Source organism: Choloepus didactylus, chromosome 20, assembly GCF_015220235.1.
Source record: "Choloepus didactylus isolate mChoDid1 chromosome 20, mChoDid1.pri, whole genome shotgun sequence".
NCBI lineage: Eukaryota > Metazoa > Chordata > Mammalia > Pilosa > Megalonychidae > Choloepus > Choloepus didactylus.
Window position 1 is genome coordinate 51,575,452 of NC_051326.1, and position 20,632 is coordinate 51,596,083.

General features: G+C 38.3%; 1 protein-coding gene across 4 annotated transcripts in view; it reads left to right on the top strand.

Annotated features, from left to right (window-relative positions):
* Positions 1–20,632, top strand: part of COLEC11 (collectin subfamily member 11) — a 65,255-nt gene that overhangs the window by 13,041 nt on the left and 31,582 nt on the right. For 2 of the 4 annotated variants that reach the window (XM_037812963.1, XM_037812964.1), the window contains exon 3: positions 14,373–14,444. The exons of the other annotated variants lie outside the window; for them this stretch is intronic. In XM_037812963.1, the coding sequence (XP_037668891.1) occupies positions 14,373–14,444 (72 nt within the window). The remainder of the gene's footprint in view (positions 1–14,372; positions 14,445–20,632) is intronic. 4 annotated transcript variants of the gene reach the window in all.

A 20,632-nucleotide genomic window follows, 5' to 3' on the forward strand; every position in this document is an offset into this window, starting at 1 on the left:
CAATGGTACTGCTTGCCAGAAGACTGCAGGCTCTTTTCATTTTTCAATTTTTATTTTGAAATAATTTCAAAATTACAGGAAAGTTGCAAGAACAGTTCAAAGAACTCCTATATATCCATCACTTAGAGACCCCATTTATGGTTTGCCAATTGTCCCAACAATGTCTTTCATAGCAAAATGATCCAGCACAACATTGAGTTGCCTTTAGTTGTCGGGTCTCTTCATACTCTTGCAATCCCAGAACAGCTCTTCAGTCCTTCCTTGATGTTCTTGACCGTTACATTCTTAATGTTAATGAGCAAGTTATTTTGTAGATGCTTTTCAATTTACGAAGATCTGATGCTTCATCATAATTAGATTCAGGGGAGCTGCAAGCTCTTTTTATCGAAACTTGGGAGAAAAGTGAATTCTCATATACAGGAACTGTGAAACCCATGATCAAAACAACCACCATGAAAGACAAACTCCAGTTATCTCCTTGTTGCACAAAATAAAGAGATTAGCCCTCTGGCAGGCCATGGAGACGATAATTGCATCCAGCTGAGGCTAAGCAAGTTCAGTGACCTCAGCGAGTGATTTCCCCCTCTTAGGTGACGATCGGGGCAGGAAGCATTAGGACTGAAAAATTGGAATATTCTGTGTTTTTCACTAGAAATCCACCAGGAAATTCTCCAAGAAGATGATTGTATTTGGGAAGGTTTTTTTCTTTTGTCTGCTTTTATCCTGCTATGCCTGAATGTACCTGCTCGGGAGTTTTGGTACAAGCGTGATTTTTTTTTTTTTTTTTTAATCTTCATTTTATTGAGATATATTCACATACCACGCAGTCATACAAAACAAATCGTACTTTCGATTGTTCACAGTACCATTACATCAATCCCTGACACCTTCATTAGCACACACACAAAAATAACAAGAATAATAATTAGAGTGAAAAAGAGCAATTGAAGTAAAAAAGAACACTGGGTACCTTTGTCTGTTTGTTTCCTTCCCCTATTTTTCTACTCATCCATCCATAAACTAGATACAAGCGTGATTTTGACCCCTGGCTTTGTAATAGTAGTATCCCAAACACTGAAAGATGCAGACAGGTATGGGTTTGTGAGTGGAACCTTCATTTTAAAATTCAAAAATGTGTCTGTGGGACAATTGGATTTTCTGCTTGTGGAAGTCACTCTCCCTGTTTAGAGTTGAAAGAACTCATGGGAGCTTCTGAACGTTCGCTTCTACTCCCGACTTTCAAGCATGGGTGACTCTAAAGAGTATGTGGCCCAAGCACAGGGATGGGAGGAAGGGGGCTGGGTTCTGGGCCTTATCGCATGGTTCTCTTGTCTCTTCTGTTAGTGAAAATCCTTTCTAGGTGCTTTTTCCAACCATCCCGTACCATCCTGGGTCTCATGGCTACTGTTATAACTGCACATATTTGTCAACCTCCTCCCTCTCGGCTGGTGTGGGTCACGGGAAGAAGGCTTTGAAACATGATAGATCCAAATTTACTGCTTATGAGGTGTAGAGTTGTGAGCAAGTTACCTAACCTCCTTAGCTCGGTTTCTTCATTGTTAAGATTGGGAAAATAATGCCAGCTTCACAGGACTTTGTGAGGATTAAATTATGATAACATTTCTAGAGCACATGGCCCAAGGCCTGACAACGTTGTCAGTGACCAAAACATGTTAGCCGATGAATGTGGATGGTCCTTAGATTCTGCCAGTTGTTTGTTTTCTGCTTCTAAAAGTATACAGCTCTTGATATTAAAACCAAATCTCTATTAGCCAGGGAAACATACTAAATGAAAAGAACTTTTCTTTAGAATGGTTTAAATATATATTTATAGTTACAGAAACACTTCAGTATATTCCAAAAAGAAAACAGTGGATTCAACCTTAAATAGTCTATTCTGAATTTCATTAAAAAAAAAAAAAGAGAAATATATAGAATAAATTTAGAAGGAAATAATCTAAAATGTTAACAAAGTGGTTATCTCTGAGTGAAGAATTACGGGTGTTTAAAAAAGTTTATGGGGTGATAATCCACATTTTCTATAATTTAGCAGTACTTGTAATTTAAAAATAAAATTAAAGCAGCATTTCAGATCTCTCTGGGTTGGCAAGCACATCTTGAGGGCACTTCTGAGCCAGATACTTTTCAAAATATGATTTAGTCACTGTTTCTGCCAAATCCAAAGTTAAAGCTTTGTTCCACTTTTCAGGGCTTTGTGGAGGCATGAGCAGATTGGATGGGGCAACCGATCAATTTCTCTCCTCTCTTTGTGGTATGGCACACCTCTCAGGGCATAGCTCTATCTGATTTTATCAATGCTTTACTAATACTTTAAATATACTATTTTAGTTAGTGATGAATCATTTAAATTGCTAGGCTAACCTTTTGTCCACAAAGTTACTTTGATATCAAGAATAATTATCCTTAATTATTCCTTTCATATGTATTTATTGAGTCCTTATCATGAACAAGACATGATGTGTGTTCTTTAGAGGGTTCAAACAGTGAATTGGACCTGGATCTTGCTTCTCAAGGGCTTAGAGTGTAGCAAGCAAAAGACACGCAGAAGTAATGATGAAACCGGGTAGAATGTTTTAAGGGCTGTGGGCAAGAAACATAGATTTGAATAGTAGTATTGTTTCATAAGACAGATCCTGGTCTGTCGATATTGGTAGAGAAACTTCCTAATGTGGGGAAACATGAAACATGCACCCTTTTTTTTTGTCCTGCTAAGTATGCTGATTAAAAGTAGAGCCGCCTTTATTTTAGTGAAGGAATTTTATTCTGATGTTCAAATTGAGCAGCGGGGGAAGAATAGAGGAGGTGAAATCTATGGCAAAAAAAGCAAGGCTGGGCCTTCCAAGTAATAAAATTTCAGGTTCAGTGCAAATTTTTGTCAACTGCGAATTTAACAGATTGTTGTCAAAGAAGAACCCCTTCTTTTGAATCTGTACCTCCTGTCTTCTAACCCTCAGAGTGGGGCCTGCTGCCTTACAGCAGGACAGGATGGTAGGAAGGGTTCTGGATTGGATGTCTGAGTGCTTGTGTCTTTTTGTTTGCCATTTAGGTAAGCATCTAGCTCAGAACTTGATCCATAATGGGTGGTCAACTCATTCTAATTGAGTGAGTGAATGCCTGCCCCACTTCTCTGGAATATTTCTGAATAGCAGGGTTTGTAGGATCAGGGATTTTGCAATTATATTGTGAAGCTCAAACAGTATAATGCATGTGGAAGCATATAGATAAGTCAAACCTTCAGCATAGAAATGCAAGAGCTTTTTCAATCCATAGGTAGTTCCACATTCTTCCAAAGAAAATTTTGGGGAGAGTTATTACTTTTTATTGCATGGTATGTGCTGTGCGCGAGATCCATCAAATCCAGCTTCAGACCAGGTACCATGAAATGTGGGTGCTCAGTGATGGCAGGACCTCGTCTCTGCTTTCCTGCTCCTTGTTAGGTGACTTATAAATCTAACAGTGTCCTGGACAATGTGCTGAACTAAGGCAGCAGGAAACTCTCTGTCCAGCACCTGCTTAATGAGAATTAGCAAGTTAGAGGTGTGTACGAGGAGGGGGAATCGTTTTTATAAGACTTTATTATACTCTGTGCATCAGGAATTGGGTTAGTAAAGGGAGGTAAAAGTATAAAAACAATACAGTACATGCTCTTAAGGGGAAGTAGGCACGTAAATGGCCAGCATTCATTCACTAGACAAACATTTGTTAAGAACCTCCTAGGGCCAGCTCAGGGCTGGGGTTGAATACGCCGTTGGCCGTTTCCTTAATGACCTTTCATTTTGTCTTACCGTTGGCACAACAGGGAGGGTAACACATGGTCTGCAAGTACACAGTTTACCGGCCTCGTCCTTTGCCCATTGGATCATGATACTTTTTCTTCTGAATCTGAACTTGACTTTAGAATCTTTCTCAACACAATACTCCAGGCAGCCATTATCAATTGACTGGTGTTGGTATTTGAGATGAAATTTATTTGCAGTTAAAGGTCTAATAATAATAAATTATCTTTGCACTTGGAGAGAGTAAAAACTCATTCTGATGGCAAATAAAGGCTTTCCTTTATGGCTTAAAAAAATGATTGTCAGCTGGAAAACATTAGCAAGCCTGTTCAGAAATTTTGAAAGGGCATAGTTATTTTTATAGGTTTTTAAAAATCATTAACAATCATTCCTTAAAATAAGGATGATAAAGCCAATAATGTGATCTGAATAACACAGGCTTTCTAGGAATTTAAATAATCTGAAACATGACATTGATTGTCTGAGCCCGTTTCCTGGTCTATAAAATGAGCCAGCTGGAGTAAGATCTCTGAAAGTCTCTTTCCCCTCTGATGTTTCATTGTTCTGTGATGCCGTGACATTCACAACCATGCTGCCAAGTACGAATGAAGTGTGCTCACAGACTTGGTTCAGTTTTAGAAGCCAGGGTAATAATAGTCAAAGATCTAGGCACTTCCTTGATCAGCTCACAAATATGCCAGAGCATCCCAGGTTCTGCCTTAAGAAAATCGACGTGTGCCCTCCTAGTTTGGAAAAAAATTACCCCAGATGCAATCTAGCCTGAAGCTTTTTGCTTATGATTTGCAGAGAGGCCAGCAAGTAGTAAACACTGGCCAGACTTTCTTTATTTCTTTGAGAGAGGAGAGAAAGGTGCTGTTAATGAAGACTGGAAATGAGTTAGGTGGTTGAAATGTTAGTCTCTCTTGGTAAAGAAATAACTTGCCATTAAAAGTTTACGTAGTAAATCTGTCCTAGATCAATATCTGATAAAGAAAAGGGACATGGGAAACATGCTTCTGTACTCCCTGGGCATACATTAGAAAATGCATGTAATTTTTGTGTGGAGAGGTTTATAGAACTATTGTACTGGGTCATTACCAGCAGGGGCATATATTTTTTTTTTCCTCTGAGACTAGTCCACAACAAACATTTCAAACCCTGCCAGTTTATGAACAATATTGGAAAATAGTCTTCGTTTTAAAAGAGGCACATACAGGGTTAGTCTCCAAGGAAGAGGAAAATAGGAAAAGAATAGAACTGGGGGGCATATCTGCCATAGAAAATCCATATATTCTTTCGTGCTGCTTCTCCAGAATTAGTGATTAAAATGGCAAGTGAGGTCACGTAACTTTGTTTTAAAAATAATGATCATGGCTAATATTTATTGAATTCTTTCTCTTTTTGCTTTATAATATCTTAATATTTAATTTAATTTATTTTTCTAAACAAACATTCCTCCTCCCCCCCCCATCCTCTAGTAACCTCCAATCTACCTCCTATCTGTGCAAATTTTCTAGTTCTCGTCATCTCTTGTAGGTGATATCATACAATATTTGTTCTTACATGCCTTGCTTTTTTCACTGTTCATAATATTTTTAAGATTCTTAAAACCTGGACACAGGCTGTTTCTACCTTTTGGCTGTCGTGAATAATGCCGCTATGAATGTTGATGTACAAGTATCTGTTTGAGATTCTGTTTTCACTTTCTTTGGATATCCTAGGATTGGAATTGCTGGGTCATATGGTAATTGTATATTTAACTTTTTGAGGAACATCCATATTGTTTTCCACAATTACTGTACCATTTTACATTCCTACCAACAATGCATCAGAGTTCCAATTTCTCTACATCCTTTACAACACTTATTGTTTCCTTTTTTTAAATAATAGCCATACATGTGGGTGTGAAATGGTATGTCATGTTTTGATTTGCATTTCTCTAATAGCTAATGATGTTGAGCATCTTTTCATATGACTATTGGCCATTTGTATATCTTCTTGGGAGAAATGTCTATTCAAGTCCTTTAAACCCATTTTTAAATTGGGTTGTTTATCCTTTTTGTTTTTGCATTATAAAATTTATTTATTTACCCTGGATATTAAGCCATTATTCAATGTATGGTTTGTAACTGCTTTCTCCCATTCTTTAGTTTGTCTTTTCATTTTCTTGATAATTTCCTTTGATACAGAAGATTTTAATTTTGGTGAAGTCCTGTTTCTCTAAAATTTCTTATGTTGCTTGTGCTTTTGAGTCATATCTAAGAAGTCATTGCTGGATGCCAGGTCATGAAGAATTGCCCCTATATGTTTTAAAATTTTAGCTCTTGTAAGTTTAGATTTTTGATCAATTTTGAATTGATTTTTTAATAGGTGTGAGGCAGGAGTCTAACTTCCTTCTTTCACATGTGGATATCTGATTTTCCCAACACCATTTGTTGCAGATACTATTCTTTCCACATTGCATATACTTGGCACCCTGTCAAAAATCAGTTGGTCATAGATGTGTGGGTCTATTTCTGGAAGCCATATCTGTTCCATGGGTCTATTTGTCTGTCTTTATGATAGTAACACACTGCTTTGATTATTGTAGCTTTGTAGGCAGAATCCTTAGTGAGAACTCTTTTAAGTGGATTTCTGATTATCTGAGAGAGATAAAGAAAACCTGTTTTAAGTCCCACTCTAAAAAATGTTAATGTTTTTCAGCAACTTATTATTCCTCTTCTCTTCTTTAGTAAGGAGAATTTGTGGGTCACAATTTAAAGCTATGGTACTGTTTCAGGATCTTTCAGTACCTCAGGATCATTATTCTGAGCTGATTTTTGTTTTTTGTTTTTAATCAGATTGGAAATAGGCATGTGGAAGCAGGTGGAAAATGACCAGATTTAATTATGACAGACTTGTTTTCCTTATTGCTTTCTTTTTTAAGAGGAAGGTAAAGTAGGATAAATAATAATGTTGGTTGAATTGACTAACCAGTCAGTTAATCTATTGACAGACTTTAATCGATGGCTCTGGTTTATTTAGTTTTACCCTAATTAAGGTTTGGGTGTACAAGGAGGTTTGGTGAAAAGACTAGAGTTGGAGTGCTGGTATGGTATGACTTTGGGCAAGTCACTTAGTTCTCTGAGCCCGTGTCTATATCCGTGAAATGGACATAATACCTGCCTCAGGTGGTTGATTTGAGGATGAAATTATGTAAAATAAATTAATGCAGTTTGTAAAGTCTGGGAATTATCTTAATAAGAGAAAAGCAAGATATGCTTAGACTTCATTTTCTATGAGTACTGATTGAGGACTTGCCATGTTTGAGCCCTTCTATTGGATGAGATGTGAACTCACTGTCTTCCAGGAGTACTTAGTCCAGTAGAAGAGGTGAGACATGGAAGCAGACTGCTGTATAAAGGTGGAGATAATTGTTCAAAGAAAGGACGGTCTTTTCACCCTGGTCTCTGCCCCTGTCATCTTTTGCCGGGACTATTAAACTGGTAGAATTACTATTCTCCCCATGTCAGTTCTTCCCTCTCTGCGCATAAATGGGATTATGTTACATAAAGCCTGTCGATGGCTTCCCGTGGCCTGACAGAATTAAGTCCCTGCTGCAGCCTCGTCTCCCCAGCCCTCTGCATTTGGCTGCTTGACTTCCTTTCAATCCACCAACCTCCTTCCACTTCATTTTTGCACCTGTTGTTCCCTGTACTCAGAACACTTTTCTCCCTACTTCTAATCTGCTAAGTCCTACTCAGTCAGATCTCTATTTAAAAGCCACTTCATTGGAAATTACTTTTCTGATTTCCCAGTCTAAATTATGTATCTTTTGTGGAAGTTATTTTGCTTCATTTTATTCTAGTATCCTGTGTTGCTATGAGAATTCTCATGTGCATTCATGTAGTCTTAAATTTTTTTTTTTTATCTCTCTCTTGAGTCCTTGAGTAGCTTATAGAATTTTCTCTTTATTTCTTGATCTCTTTATTCTTGATCTTCTGACAGGTCTGGTTTTTTTCCCCTTATTTTCCTGCTTAGTACTCTGTGGCCACTTTCATACAGTTCTTTCATGTCTTTCCTTGGAACTGGAAAATTCACAGCTGTTAAATTTTCACAGCTATTAAATCTTCAAATGTCTATTCTCTCTTTCTGGAATTGCTATAAGTATTGGAATTTATGTTTCCTTTTTCCTCCAACTCTTAACTTTTAAATAAAATATAAAACAAAACAAAACTTTCCGGTTCCCTATCTCTTTGTGCTGTACTGTGAAAAAATTCCTTATCACAATCTTTTGCTCATTAATTAACTCTTTGTTATCATTATTCAGCCTTTCTATTGAGTAATTTACTTCAAAATTAATTTCAAAAATAAATTTCACTTACAAGATCTTTAGTTGGTTCTTTTTCATTACCTTTTATTCTTGTTTATCAATGCAACAATATTCACTTATATCTTTATGAAGATATTAACTATACTTATTTCAGAGTTATATTGTGGTTATTCCATTAGTTTTGTTTTCTCTGTTGTTATTTCTGTTCATGATGCTGCTGCTCCTCAAATGTCTGGGGATTCTTGACGGTGAGCACATCTTGCAAATTGGTATTTCTTTCTAGACTATCAAGGCTTCTTCAAGTATTGCTATTGTGATTTTTTTTTCTTTTTAAAAGATGAGAGAAGAATTGAATCCTATCCAGAAATTCAAGGGCAATGTTGTATGTATGCTAAGCTCATGTCAGCTCCACTGGAGCAGAACCACAAGTTCTTCAACTGCTGGCTCAATGGAATTTTCATAGCTATGTTTTAGTGGGTGACATGTTAGTTCAGTTTTCTAGTTTGTGGTTACACTAGCTTTGTTATTGTCTTTGTTTATTTAAGTTGAATGTCACCTTCTTTAAGACAGATTATCAGATTTGGGAATTTCCTTTGAGAAGTTATATCTCAGTTTAGCCTGACACCAAGTGGAGAAATATGGGGAATTAAACTTTACTTGAATGTTGGTCTACATTGTACATAATAGGGAAGGTAAATTTGCTACATATCAACATCTAGACGTATGTTCTCTCTTTCTGCAGTTGCTTATAGGAGGAATGGTACAACAGGTAAGACGATAAGGCAATATAAAAATGACAGTGACGTGGAACATGGTTACAGTCACCTCAGAGAAGAGTGACCCAGCGGAGAGAATCAGGTAAAGGTCCCTAGAGAGAGTGAGGTCATACGGTGAAATCTGGACAGGTGAGTTGATTAATTAAGGGAGATCAGTGTAAAAAAGGGCTTGGAAGTTTGAGGTGAAGACTGTATTGTGGAGGAGCTTAAAAACTGGACATTATTTATAATTAAACTTAGCAGATTGATGGTTTTAAAATGTCTTTTGAGCAGAGGAATGACATAATCCAATCTGTGTTTTAGGAAAGTCATTTTAGTATGGATGAGAGTGGGAAGAGGTGGGAGATGGAAAGATGGGTGGAAAAATGGATGATGTCCCCCTGCAGGCTCTTCTGTGACCCCACAGTTAATTACTCTATTCTCTGTGCTTCCACAATACCTTGTACATTCTTCTATATCAGTTATTACAGGATAATTCAATTATTTATTTACATATCCATCTCTTGGACTGAACAATTTGAAGTCAGGTACTATGCTGCATTCATTGTTAAACCTCCAGAGAAACAGATGAGCGAATCTGGGCCGATAGCAGGGAAATCAACAGGAGAGGAAACATGGGAGCTTACAAGGAGAGATTTTATAGAGTGTGCCAGTTGATTGCATTTATTGGATAAAGGAGACAGACTAGTTCAAGATGGCTGCAAGGCTTAGGCTTGGAATCTGGAAAAATCAGTGTATCAAAAGCAGAAATAGGAAAGTCAGCAGAATATTTCCTGGGGAAAAGGCATCTGGTTGATTTTGGACATGCTATGTGTGGGGTATCTGAGAAGACTCAATAAATATAGTTCATTTTCCTATTTCTGTCATGAACAAATTATGAAATAAAGCACAGACCAGTAGATGGGTACCAAAACATAATGAGTATTAGTGATAAAGTCTAGATTGGAGAATATAGCCTAATACGAGAGCTGAATGCATCTGGCAACCAATCCCCAGTCTCAGGTGGACTATCTCCCCTGACCTCAGGCAGGTCCCCATGGGAGACTGGCCCAGAGGAGCATGGCACACTGTGTCTCTCGGGGCAAGCTCGCTCTGAAGAGGAAAGCAGGTGACGCTGAGATGGACATCCAAAGTTTATTCTCCCCAAGTGTATCAACCAGATAAAGGGCAGAGAGACCCAGGAGTTATGGTAATTGCATTCCTTCATATGGAAGGAAACTTCAAGACTCTTTCCCTCTTAACAGTTAGACTAAGGTAGTAGTGGAGAAGCAGCCAAAGCAATTGGGTTGGATCTATTTTAAAATTTTTTTATTTTATTTATTTTTTATTGAGATTGTTCACATTCCATACAATTATCCAAAGATCCAAAGTATACAATCAGTTGCCCACAGTACCATCATACAGCTGTGCATCCATCACCACAATTAATTTTTTTTCAATTTTTAGAACATTTTCATTACTCCAGAAAAGAAATAGAGACAGAAAAAAAAAAAAAGGATACAAATCCTCCTATACCCCTAACCACCTTCCCCTCCATTATTAACTCATAGTATTGTACAGTACATTTGCTACTGTTGATGAAAGAATGTTAAAATACAGCTAACTGTAGTATGTGGTTTGGAATACGTATACTTTTCTCCCTATATGCCCCTCTATTATTAACTTCTAGTTATAGTGTCATACATTTCTTCTAGTTCATGAGAGAGATTTCTAATATTTGTAAAGTTAATCACGGACATGTCCACCACAAGGTTCACTGTTTTATACATTCCCATATTTTAACCTCCAACTTTCCTTCTGGTGACATACGGGACTATCAGCTTCCCCTTTCCACCACATTCACACACCATTCAGCACTGCTAGTTATTCTCAGAAAGTGCTACCGTCACCTCTATCCATTTTCAAACACTTAAGTTCAACCTAGTTGAACATTCTGCTCAGAATAAGCAACCACTCCCCATTCTTTAGCCTTGTTCTATATCCTGGTAACTTATATTTCATGTCTATAAGTTTACATATAATTACTTTATATCAGTGAGACCAATATTTGTCCTTATGTGTCTGACTTATTTCACTCAATGTAGTACTCTCATTGTTTCTTCATCAACCTAGTTTTTTTAAAGATGATTTTGTTCACCCATCATCCTTTCAGTCCTAGGTAAACAATCGATGATTCCCTGTATAGTCACATATTTATGTATTCACCACCCTCACCACTACCTATGTAAGGACATCTCTATTTCTTCCCAAAGAAGGAGGAAGAGTCAAAGAAGGTAGAGAGACAAAAGAAATAGAAAAAAGAGAGAGAGATAGAAAAAAAAAAAACCGTGACAGCTAGATGCAACAAAAGGAAAGATAGCATTAAACTAAAGTAGAATAAAAAGTCAGACAACATCACCAATGCCAAGAGTCCTATACCCCTCCCTTATGTCCCTCTCTTATAGGCATTTAATTTTGGTATATTGCCTTTGTTACATTAAAGGAAGCATAATACAATGTCTGTGTTAATTATAGTCTCTAGTTTGTATTGATTGTATTTTTCCAACAATCCCGCCCTATTTTTGTTTCTTTTTAATCTTCATTTTATTGAGATATATTCACATACCACGCAGTCATACAAAACAAATCGTACATTCGATTGTTCACAGTACCATTACATAGTTGTACATTCATCACCTAAATCAATCCCTGACACCTTCAGTAGCACATACACAAAAATAACAAGAATAATAATTAAAGTGAAAAAGAGCAATTGAAGTAAAAAAGAACACTGGGTACCTTTGTTTGTTTGTTTGTTTCTTTCCCCTGTTTTTCTACTCATCCATCCATAAACTAGACAAAGTGGAGTGTGGACCTTATGGCTTTCCCAATCCCACCCTATTTTTAATACCTTGCAAGGTTGACATTTATTTGTTCTCCCTCATGTAAATACATATTTGTACATTTTATCACAATTGTTCAGCACTCTAGGTTTCACTGAGTTATACAGTCCCAGTCCTTATCTTTCCTCTTTCGTTCTGGTGCCCCACATGGTCCTAATCTTCCTCTTTCAACCATGCTCACAGTCATCTTTGTTCAGTGTACTTACATTGCTGTGCTACCATCACCCAAGATTGTGTTCCAAACCTCTCACTTCTGTCTTTTCCTATCTGTCTGTAGTGCTCCCTTAGTATTTCATGTAGGGCAGGCATCTTGTTCACAATCTCTGTCATTGTCTGTTTGTCAGAAAATATTTTAAACTCTCCCTCATATTTGAAGGACAGTTTTGCCGGATATAGGATTCTTGGTTGGCAGTTTTTTCTCTTTCAGTGTCTTAAGTATATCACACCACTTCCTTCTTGCCTCCCTGGTTTCTACTGAGAAATCTTCACATAGTGTTATCAAGGTTCCTTTGTATGTGATGGATTGCTTTTCTCTCACTGTTTTCAGGATTCTCTTTGTCTTTGACGTTTGATAATCTGATTATTAAGTGTCTTGGCATAGGCCTATTCAGATCTATTCTGTTTGGGGTACACTGCCCTTCTTGGATCCATAATTTAATGTCTTTCATAAGAGATGGGAAATTTTTGTTAATTATTTCCTCTATTATTGCTTCTGCCCCTTTTCCCTTCTCTTTTCCTTCTGGGACACCCATGACATGTATATTTGTGCAATTCATGTTGTCATTCAATTTCCTGAGATGTTGCTCATATTTTTCCATTCTTTTCCCTATCTGTTCTTTTGTGTGTAGGATTTCAGTTTTCTTGTTCTCAAGTTCCTGAGTGTTTTCTTCTGCCTCTTGAGATCTGCTGTTGTATGTTTCCATCGTGTCTTTCATCTCTTGTGTTGTGCCTTGCATTTCCATAGATTCTGCTGGTTGTTTTTTGAACTTTCAATTTCTACCTTATATTCACCCAGTGTTTTCATTATACACTTCATCTCTTTTGCCATATCTTCCCTAAACTTTTTGAATTGATTTAGCATTAGTTGTTTCAATTCCTGTATCTTAGTTGAAGTATAAGTTTCTTCCTTTGACTGGGCCAGAACTTTGTTTTTCTTAGTGTAGGTTGTAATTTTCTGTTGTCTAGGCATGGTTTCCTTGGTTACCCCAATCAGGTATTCCCAGACCAAAATGGGCTCAGATCTCAGAAGGGGGCAATATTCAGTATCAGATCTCCCTGAGGGTGTCTTAGAATATTGACACACCCTGTGAGGCCTCAAGCCACTGTGCTTTTCCTAACCTGCCCAGCAGGTGGTGCCTGTAAGCCTGTAGCTCCTGACTGGTGTAAGGAGGTGTGGCCCCCTTTGTCCTCAGTTTCTGTTTTGGCTGTTTTCCCCCAAGCTCTGGGGTCTGGTTCTGAATGGGAGGCCGGTAGTTGAGCTGGGCACCACCTCCTTCCTCTTAGGGAAGATACACCCCTTAGGGAGTTTTCATTTGCATTTAAATAGCTCTTTGTCTCTTTGACTCTGCTATCTCTACCCTTGTCTGGGTCAGAGAGCTGCAAACTGAAAATGGCTGGGCTTTCTCCACTGAGCCGCCCAGGTTGAGAGAGAGAAAAAGGGACAGAAAGCCCCCTTTCAGGGTCAGTCCACGGCTCCCAGTTTCTCCCATCAGCCAGAGATAGCACCTAGTCTACTGGGCTCCTCCTCCTGGCACAGAGAAATCCGTTGGCTCTTTAAGGTCAGTCGTCACTAAAAGCCTCTGTCTGCTTGTTGGGGATTTGTAGCTTGTGTTGAGCAGTCCATGTTTGTTAATCAAAACCCCATTTGGAGCTGGATGAGGTATATTCGCTTGTTCAGAGAAAGCTGCTCTCTATCACAGCGAAGTTTTGCAGTTCGGGCTGCTGTGAAGGATGGGCTCTCGGCATGGGTCTACAGTCTTTACTTACAGATTTTGTGCTGCAATCTTGGGCATTCCTCCCAATCCAGGTTGGTGTATCATGTGTGGACAGTCATGTTTGTCCCCCAGCAGTTATTCCAGATTATTCACTAGTTGTTCCTGGTGGTTTATTAGTTTTTCCAGGGGGACTAATTAACTTCCACTCCTCTCTATGATGCCATCTTCTTTCTCTGGGCTGGATCTTGAGAGAGCATTTTGTACTAGAGGTTGGATTTGGGGCCAGTACAGAGGGATAATTGAGGAGACAGACAAACACATTCTCTGAGGGAGAAGGTAGGATAAGAAAAGAAAGAGCCCTGAGAACAGCACTTGGGACTGACCAACATCATGGGGTGGGGAGAGGCTGAGGAGTTATCAGTGGAGACTCAGAACCCTCACTGGATGGTGTCCCAGAGGCCCAGGGAGGAGAATGCCAGGGAAAAGAGTCAGACCCCACAGGGAGTGGGGGACGAAGATGGCCAAGAGTCTCAGTTGGTGGCATGGACAGGATTAGAACCTAGGTTTATTTTATTCCTTTTCTAATTTTTATTTCTCCACATATCACACTGGAATCCTGGAGATGGTGCTTGCCAGAAATAGTTCCTAAATGTATGTGACTTCTTTCACAGGGGATGCTGGAGAAAAGGGAGAGAAAGGTGCACCAGGACGGCCTGGAAGAGTTGGCCCTACGGGAGAAAAAGGTACATGCAGCCACTCAGGACCTGCCAGGGGGCGGGCCCTTCCCACCCCACCCAGAGCTTTGCAGGCACATAGGCACCCGAAAAGCTTCTGCAAGAGTAGGAGGGAGGAGAAGAAGAGGGGGTAATCTGAGAGAAGAAGTGGTTCCTAGCTCTTGAGGAGCTGGGCATCTATGTAGATCTCAGAATGGCTGATGGAGAAGGGTTGGAGCCTTGCTAATGAAGTAGGGAGGGGACAGAGATCTTTAATCTGGGCTCCTTGGGACCAGTCCGTAGTGAGTCCAAGAAAGGCATTGTGTTACTGGAGGTATATACCTTGGTGGTGGAGTATGGGGAAACTGGGGTCAGTTCTGGCCGGGCCACTCACCAGCTGAGCCACCTAAAACGGATTATTTAACCTCTCTACACTTCATCTGCAAAATATGGAAACAATGATAAGGATTGTTTGTGAGCATTAAATGAGATAAATGCTATCTTATTTAGCATTAGTAAGTGCTAAATACATTTGAGGTCTTATATACTATATTTACATAATTAGTATTATAAATAGGAAGGTGATCCAGCAAAGGAGAAAGAGCAGAGAGTTGGGTTAGGCATGCCGGGGTTTAAGCAGTGGCTTTCCGCTTAATAGCTAACTGACATTAACCCCTTGGAATCTGTTTATTTATTAGTAAAATTGTATAATTCTGCCTGCCTCGTGGAATTGTGCTGGGGCTTAAAGGAAATGGAGATCATACACATAAAGTATCTATAAGTAAATGGTGGGGGTTCAATAAATGGTAATTGTTAGCATTAGTATATATTTAATTTTACTACTTTAGAATTTTTTGTCAAGTTATTAAAAACTGTAAAATGTTTTTTTCAATATTCACACATTATTCTTTTATGGTATATATTGCACTTTATCAAGCCAGTTCTCTAACCAATTTGGTAACATTGGGTAGTTAAGTTGTTCCCAGCTTTTCAATTATAACTACACAGATAAAGATCACTGCATGGATATTTTTATGACTGTGCACTGATTTTTTACTTTTTTGAGGCATAATTTATGTACTTTATCCCTTTAAAGTGTACAATAGTTTTGATATGATACATCAGTGAAACTCATGCCACAGTCAAGACCCAGAGCTTGTCTTATCATCACCAAAAGATTCCTTGTGTCCCTTTGCAATTCATTCCTCTATCAAACCCAGGCACTAATTTTATTTCTTAATTTCCCCTTTACTTATAAAAATTAATTAATTAAATACATAATATATATTTGCATAGTTCAAAGGTTAAAAAGTACAAAAAAAATATAAACAGTGAAAAGTCTCCTCCCTCCCCTTGACCTCTCCAGGCTTCCAGTTCCCCTCCCCACAGATAACAATTGCTGATTTTTAATTTGTCTTTACAGAGATATTTCATGGATTGGCAAGCAAATTTATAATATCTTCCTTTCTTTCCCTTCATACAAACAGCTACATAACATATATATCGTTCTGCATTTTGCTCTTTTCATTTAACAGTGTATCTTGGAGATCATTCCATATGAGGACATAAAAGATATTCCTCATTCTTTTTTATAGTGATTTGTATTCCATGGTATGAATTTATCATGATTTATCTAACTGGTATCCTATTACTGGAGATTTACTTTTTCCCAGGCATTTGCTGCAGTGAATAACCTTGACTATGTGTCACTTTTTACGTGTGTAACTTGAAGATACATTCCTGGCAATGTAACTGCTGGATTAAAATGTGTGTGCATTTGAATTTTTGGTTTATCTTGCCAAATTGTCCCCCAAAAAGACTGAGTCAATTTACTCTCTCATTGGCAATGCACAAGAATGATGTTTCCCCACACCTTCACCGATTTAGAAAGTTATCAGTCTGATGGTAGGAAAATGCTACATGAGTGCATTTTCTCTTATTATAAATAAGGTAGGATCATTTTTTTCATGTATTTAAAAGTCATCTATATTTGTTTTCTTTTTTGCTTTTTTGGGGGCTGTCTTTTTCTTCTTGATGTGTAGATTCTTTTATACTTATATTTTTGTATATATTTTGTATATATTTTGTATATATTTTTGTATATATTTTGTATATATCTCTGAGTATTTCCTCAGAATAAACTGCTCAAAGCAGAATAATGGACTCTAAAAAAGGTTATTGATCATATATGCTCATGTTCTCCATGAAAAGTGTCTTTTCATCTTTTATACATTCGTGCTCAATCATTGTTTGTGGAACAAATACATGAATGAATGAATGAGTGAATAAATGAAGACGTGAGTGAGGCAGGCTTCTGCTGTTGACCTGTCTCATACCACCCCTGGGTTCCTCCAAAGGTTCCTAGAAGCCCTGTGAGAAACATATTTTGATGCAACAAGGTGTCTCGATGTGGCAGGTCAGAGGGGAGGCACAGCTGATCAGGAGTGAGAAAAGGACCCAAGCAGGACAGGGACAAAGAGGGGGTAGGTGAAGTAGGCCTCAGACTGTTAGTTGACTCCTTTCCTGTTTGTTATCTGATCTATAAAAGGGATAAAACAATTCAATGATTTAGCTGCTTCATAAAGTTCTTGGGTTATTATAATTTAAACGTATCTCAGAAATATTGTGTTAGTTATTTTCACTTTATTGCTATACTTCTTATAAAAGTTGGAAGTTCTGTAGACATATCAAGTGTTATTTATTTTAGTATTGAACTAATTATGAAATTTATACAGTGATACAGGGAGTGTTTATTATATTGTGTGGACAATTTCATATTTGAGCATTAAGAAGCGGATAGCTTCCCTATTTTTCTAGATGGTCGCGAACTCTTTTCAAATGTCATCTCATTGATGTGTTTTCAAAATAATGTTTGAGCTCAAAATAGAAGTAGCATCAAATGCCCCGAATTCACATCAATATGAACTCTTAGCCGCTCTCTCGTCTCTCATCTATCATCATCATCTAATTCTCTCGTTTCTCTCTCACTCATCATCATCATTCTTATTCTTACGCTCAAAAATATAATACAAGCACCTGGTGACTATAAATGCTTTTATGATATCTTCTAAATCTTCTGACAAGAATTAAATTTGTTGGGCATGGAACCAGCTTAACTCATTGCCATTTTTCCATCCTTTGACCACCATATTGCATATCCCTGTGCTGAGCCCTTGGGGGGACACGAAGCTGAGTAATTCTCAGTCGTTGATCTGGAGCCCCTAACAATCCAGTGGGCAAGCCGAATGTGAGAAAACCACAAGGCAATGAGGAACCGAATTGGAGCTGGATTAAGAAACTACCTTGTTTCAAATTTGCAACTAATTCATTTAAATTTTTCTAATGTATACCAATAACATATGCTCAGGACAGATGATTTACAAACACAGGAAAGGGGTGAGAAAATCTTTCATAATAACATTATCCAGAGATAGCCACTTATTTTGGTATATTTGCTTTTTTTTGTGCGTTTTTTTTCTTCTTGTAAATATATTATATATATACATGTTTTCATCGTATTTCTTAAATTTAATATTAAAAGTGTCAGCATTTTTTTTTCATGCTATAAAGTCTTGGTAAACATCATTTTAATGGATGCATAATATCCATGGGTTACTTTTAAAATTCCATCCCAGGAGCAGCACACCCTATGTTAGAGTCTTCTGTTGCATATAGAGCAGGGCAGAGCATACTTGCAGAGGGCTATTTAAAGTTTTGGTTCAGGAGCCACATATTTAACGGTAATGATTCCAACCTGATCAGTCCAATAGTTGATAAGTAATTATCAGTTTTTACTACGAGTCTGGCATTATCATTTAAAAAATGAGCAGCTTTGGTTTGGAATCTTTGCTACTTTGAAGTATTTAGAGAACAAGTGAATACAAGTGGGATTTATTTGGATTATTGAATACCAAAAATTGTTATGTATAAATTTAGGAAATATCCTTTCCCATGTAATCTTTAAGAAGAGGACCAATATGACATAATGCAAATGAATAAAATAGGATACAATAATAGACATATAATTGACCACAAAACTGAAAAAATGCATGGAAAAAAAGATGGACAAGAAATATTTGTAGTAGATACATTTGGTTTATAGGATTATGGGCATTTAAGTTTTCTTCTTTATTCATTTATGTATTCTTGATATTTTCAAACAGTGAACATGTACTGCATTTAGGCTGCTAACTAGTTACTTTCAAAGATAGATTTAACTGTGGCCGAACCAGGTGACAATCTAGGTATACCTGGAGCGGTGACCCAGGGATCCATTTATAACCTCTGGCCGTCTCTCTGGGACAACTGCCCTGGCTCATCCATCCCTTATGATGTTATCATGCTCAGCATCTGTGGGCTATACTTTGCAGTTTATCCATTCACAGAACCAAACTGAGAGCTGTGGGTCATCTCAAAAGTGGTGGACCCAGCTTCAAACCAAGGAAGCAAAGCTCGAGGTGAGCCATGATCAAGAAAACTGGAGTAGATATTCACGCTCTGTTTTCCATCTGCGTAAATGGACACGTGACTTTTAGAACTTCAGAGACTCTAGGAGGAATCATCTAACTAGACCCTCCTTGTTCTAGAAGACTACTCTAGATGGGGAAATGACACCCAGAGGGTGAAATAGTTGCCAGGGACCTCCCGGTTGCCTGTTCATGACCCCACGCTGGTTTCTTGACCTCGTCCTCATGCTGCTAGATGGCAAGCAACCGCAAAGATGATGCTTCCTGATCGTTTCCTTGGCAGTTGATTTTCTGTTTGAAAAGGTGGCTTTATTATTTTTAATATCATTTCAGATGAAAATCTCAGATCTGTTTGCTTTTTGTTCTATAAAATTAGACCTATAGCATATTTTTATTTTTATTTTCATTTCAGGAGTTGGGGGTGTTGGTGGTGTTAGTGGGGGGAAATAATACCCATGCAAAAAATTCCATTGGAAAACACGAGAATGTCATCCTGGCACCTGTGGCTTTATCATGATGATCCAAACTATAGTCTTTCTTCATCATTCCCTTAAATGGACCCTTGGTCCAGCCACTCTGGCTCCCTTGGGGTTCCCCAGTGTGCCTCCACACTTCTGCCTCCACTGCTCTCTCCAGCTGGCATGCTCTTCTCCAGGCTGCTTGTTGGATTGGATCTCTGTGTTTGCAAAATTAAAATTGGATTGCAAACTCATTTGCCACTCTGCTAAGCTTTCCACTCTCTTCTCCCTAATTCATCTTATTGAATCTTACACCTCTGCCCAATAAACAAAACACGTTGAAGGCAAATGTCTTGTCTGTTAATTGCAGAAAAGGAAGAGAGGGGCATAGCGTCTGCCACTATAACTTTTGGCTGAATGAATTGCTGAACCACTTCTTGTTTTCCATGCTTTTGCAAGTGTTGTTGCTTCCACATAAGCCTGTATTTCTATGGTTCCTTCTTACCAGGATGCTCCCTGTCTTGGGTCTTTATAAATTCCACCCATCCTCAAAGGCCCGTTCTGTTCACACAAAGCCATCTCTGATTTCCAGTAGCAGTGTACCATTTTATTCAATAAATATATATTGAGTACCTGTTATATGCCACATTCTCTTCTAGGTGCTAGATATAGGACAGGAAAGAGAACAGATGTACCCCATGGAGCTTAAATTCTAGTTGGATGGACGAGCAATTAATAGATATATGGTGTGTTGGACAGTGACAGTGCAATGGAGAATGATAAAGTGGAAAAAGAGGAACAGGTTTTGATGGGATGGGTGAAGAACTTGCATCCTGTCTTGTCTCCCTAATTAGACTGCAGACTCCTTGAGGGCAGGGATTTGTGCATTATGCTCATTGTGATCCTGCACAGTAAGTGGTTCAAGGTCTGTTACAGAGTCCCTAATGATTTGCTCCCTGGATTTCCAGAGCATCATAAATCATACAGCTACAATTAGTCGCAAACCTCTCCAGCGGTATGGGATTGAAGTCTGATAGTCTCTTTGCATCAAGTGTGTGCCATGAGAGGATCCACGAACAAAAACAGAATGCATATTCAATGGTGCAAGCATACGCTATTAAAACCTCTGAGAATTCCCTCCCTCTCCTCCTCCTTCCCTTCCTCTCCCTCCCCCTTTACCTCCCTCCCAAGCCCTCCCCTCTTTCCAGTGAGATGTGGCAAGTTACCTACACTTGATTACACTAGGTTAGGAAGTCTGGGAGGATTTTGCTGAGGGCTTTGAAATGCCTTGAAT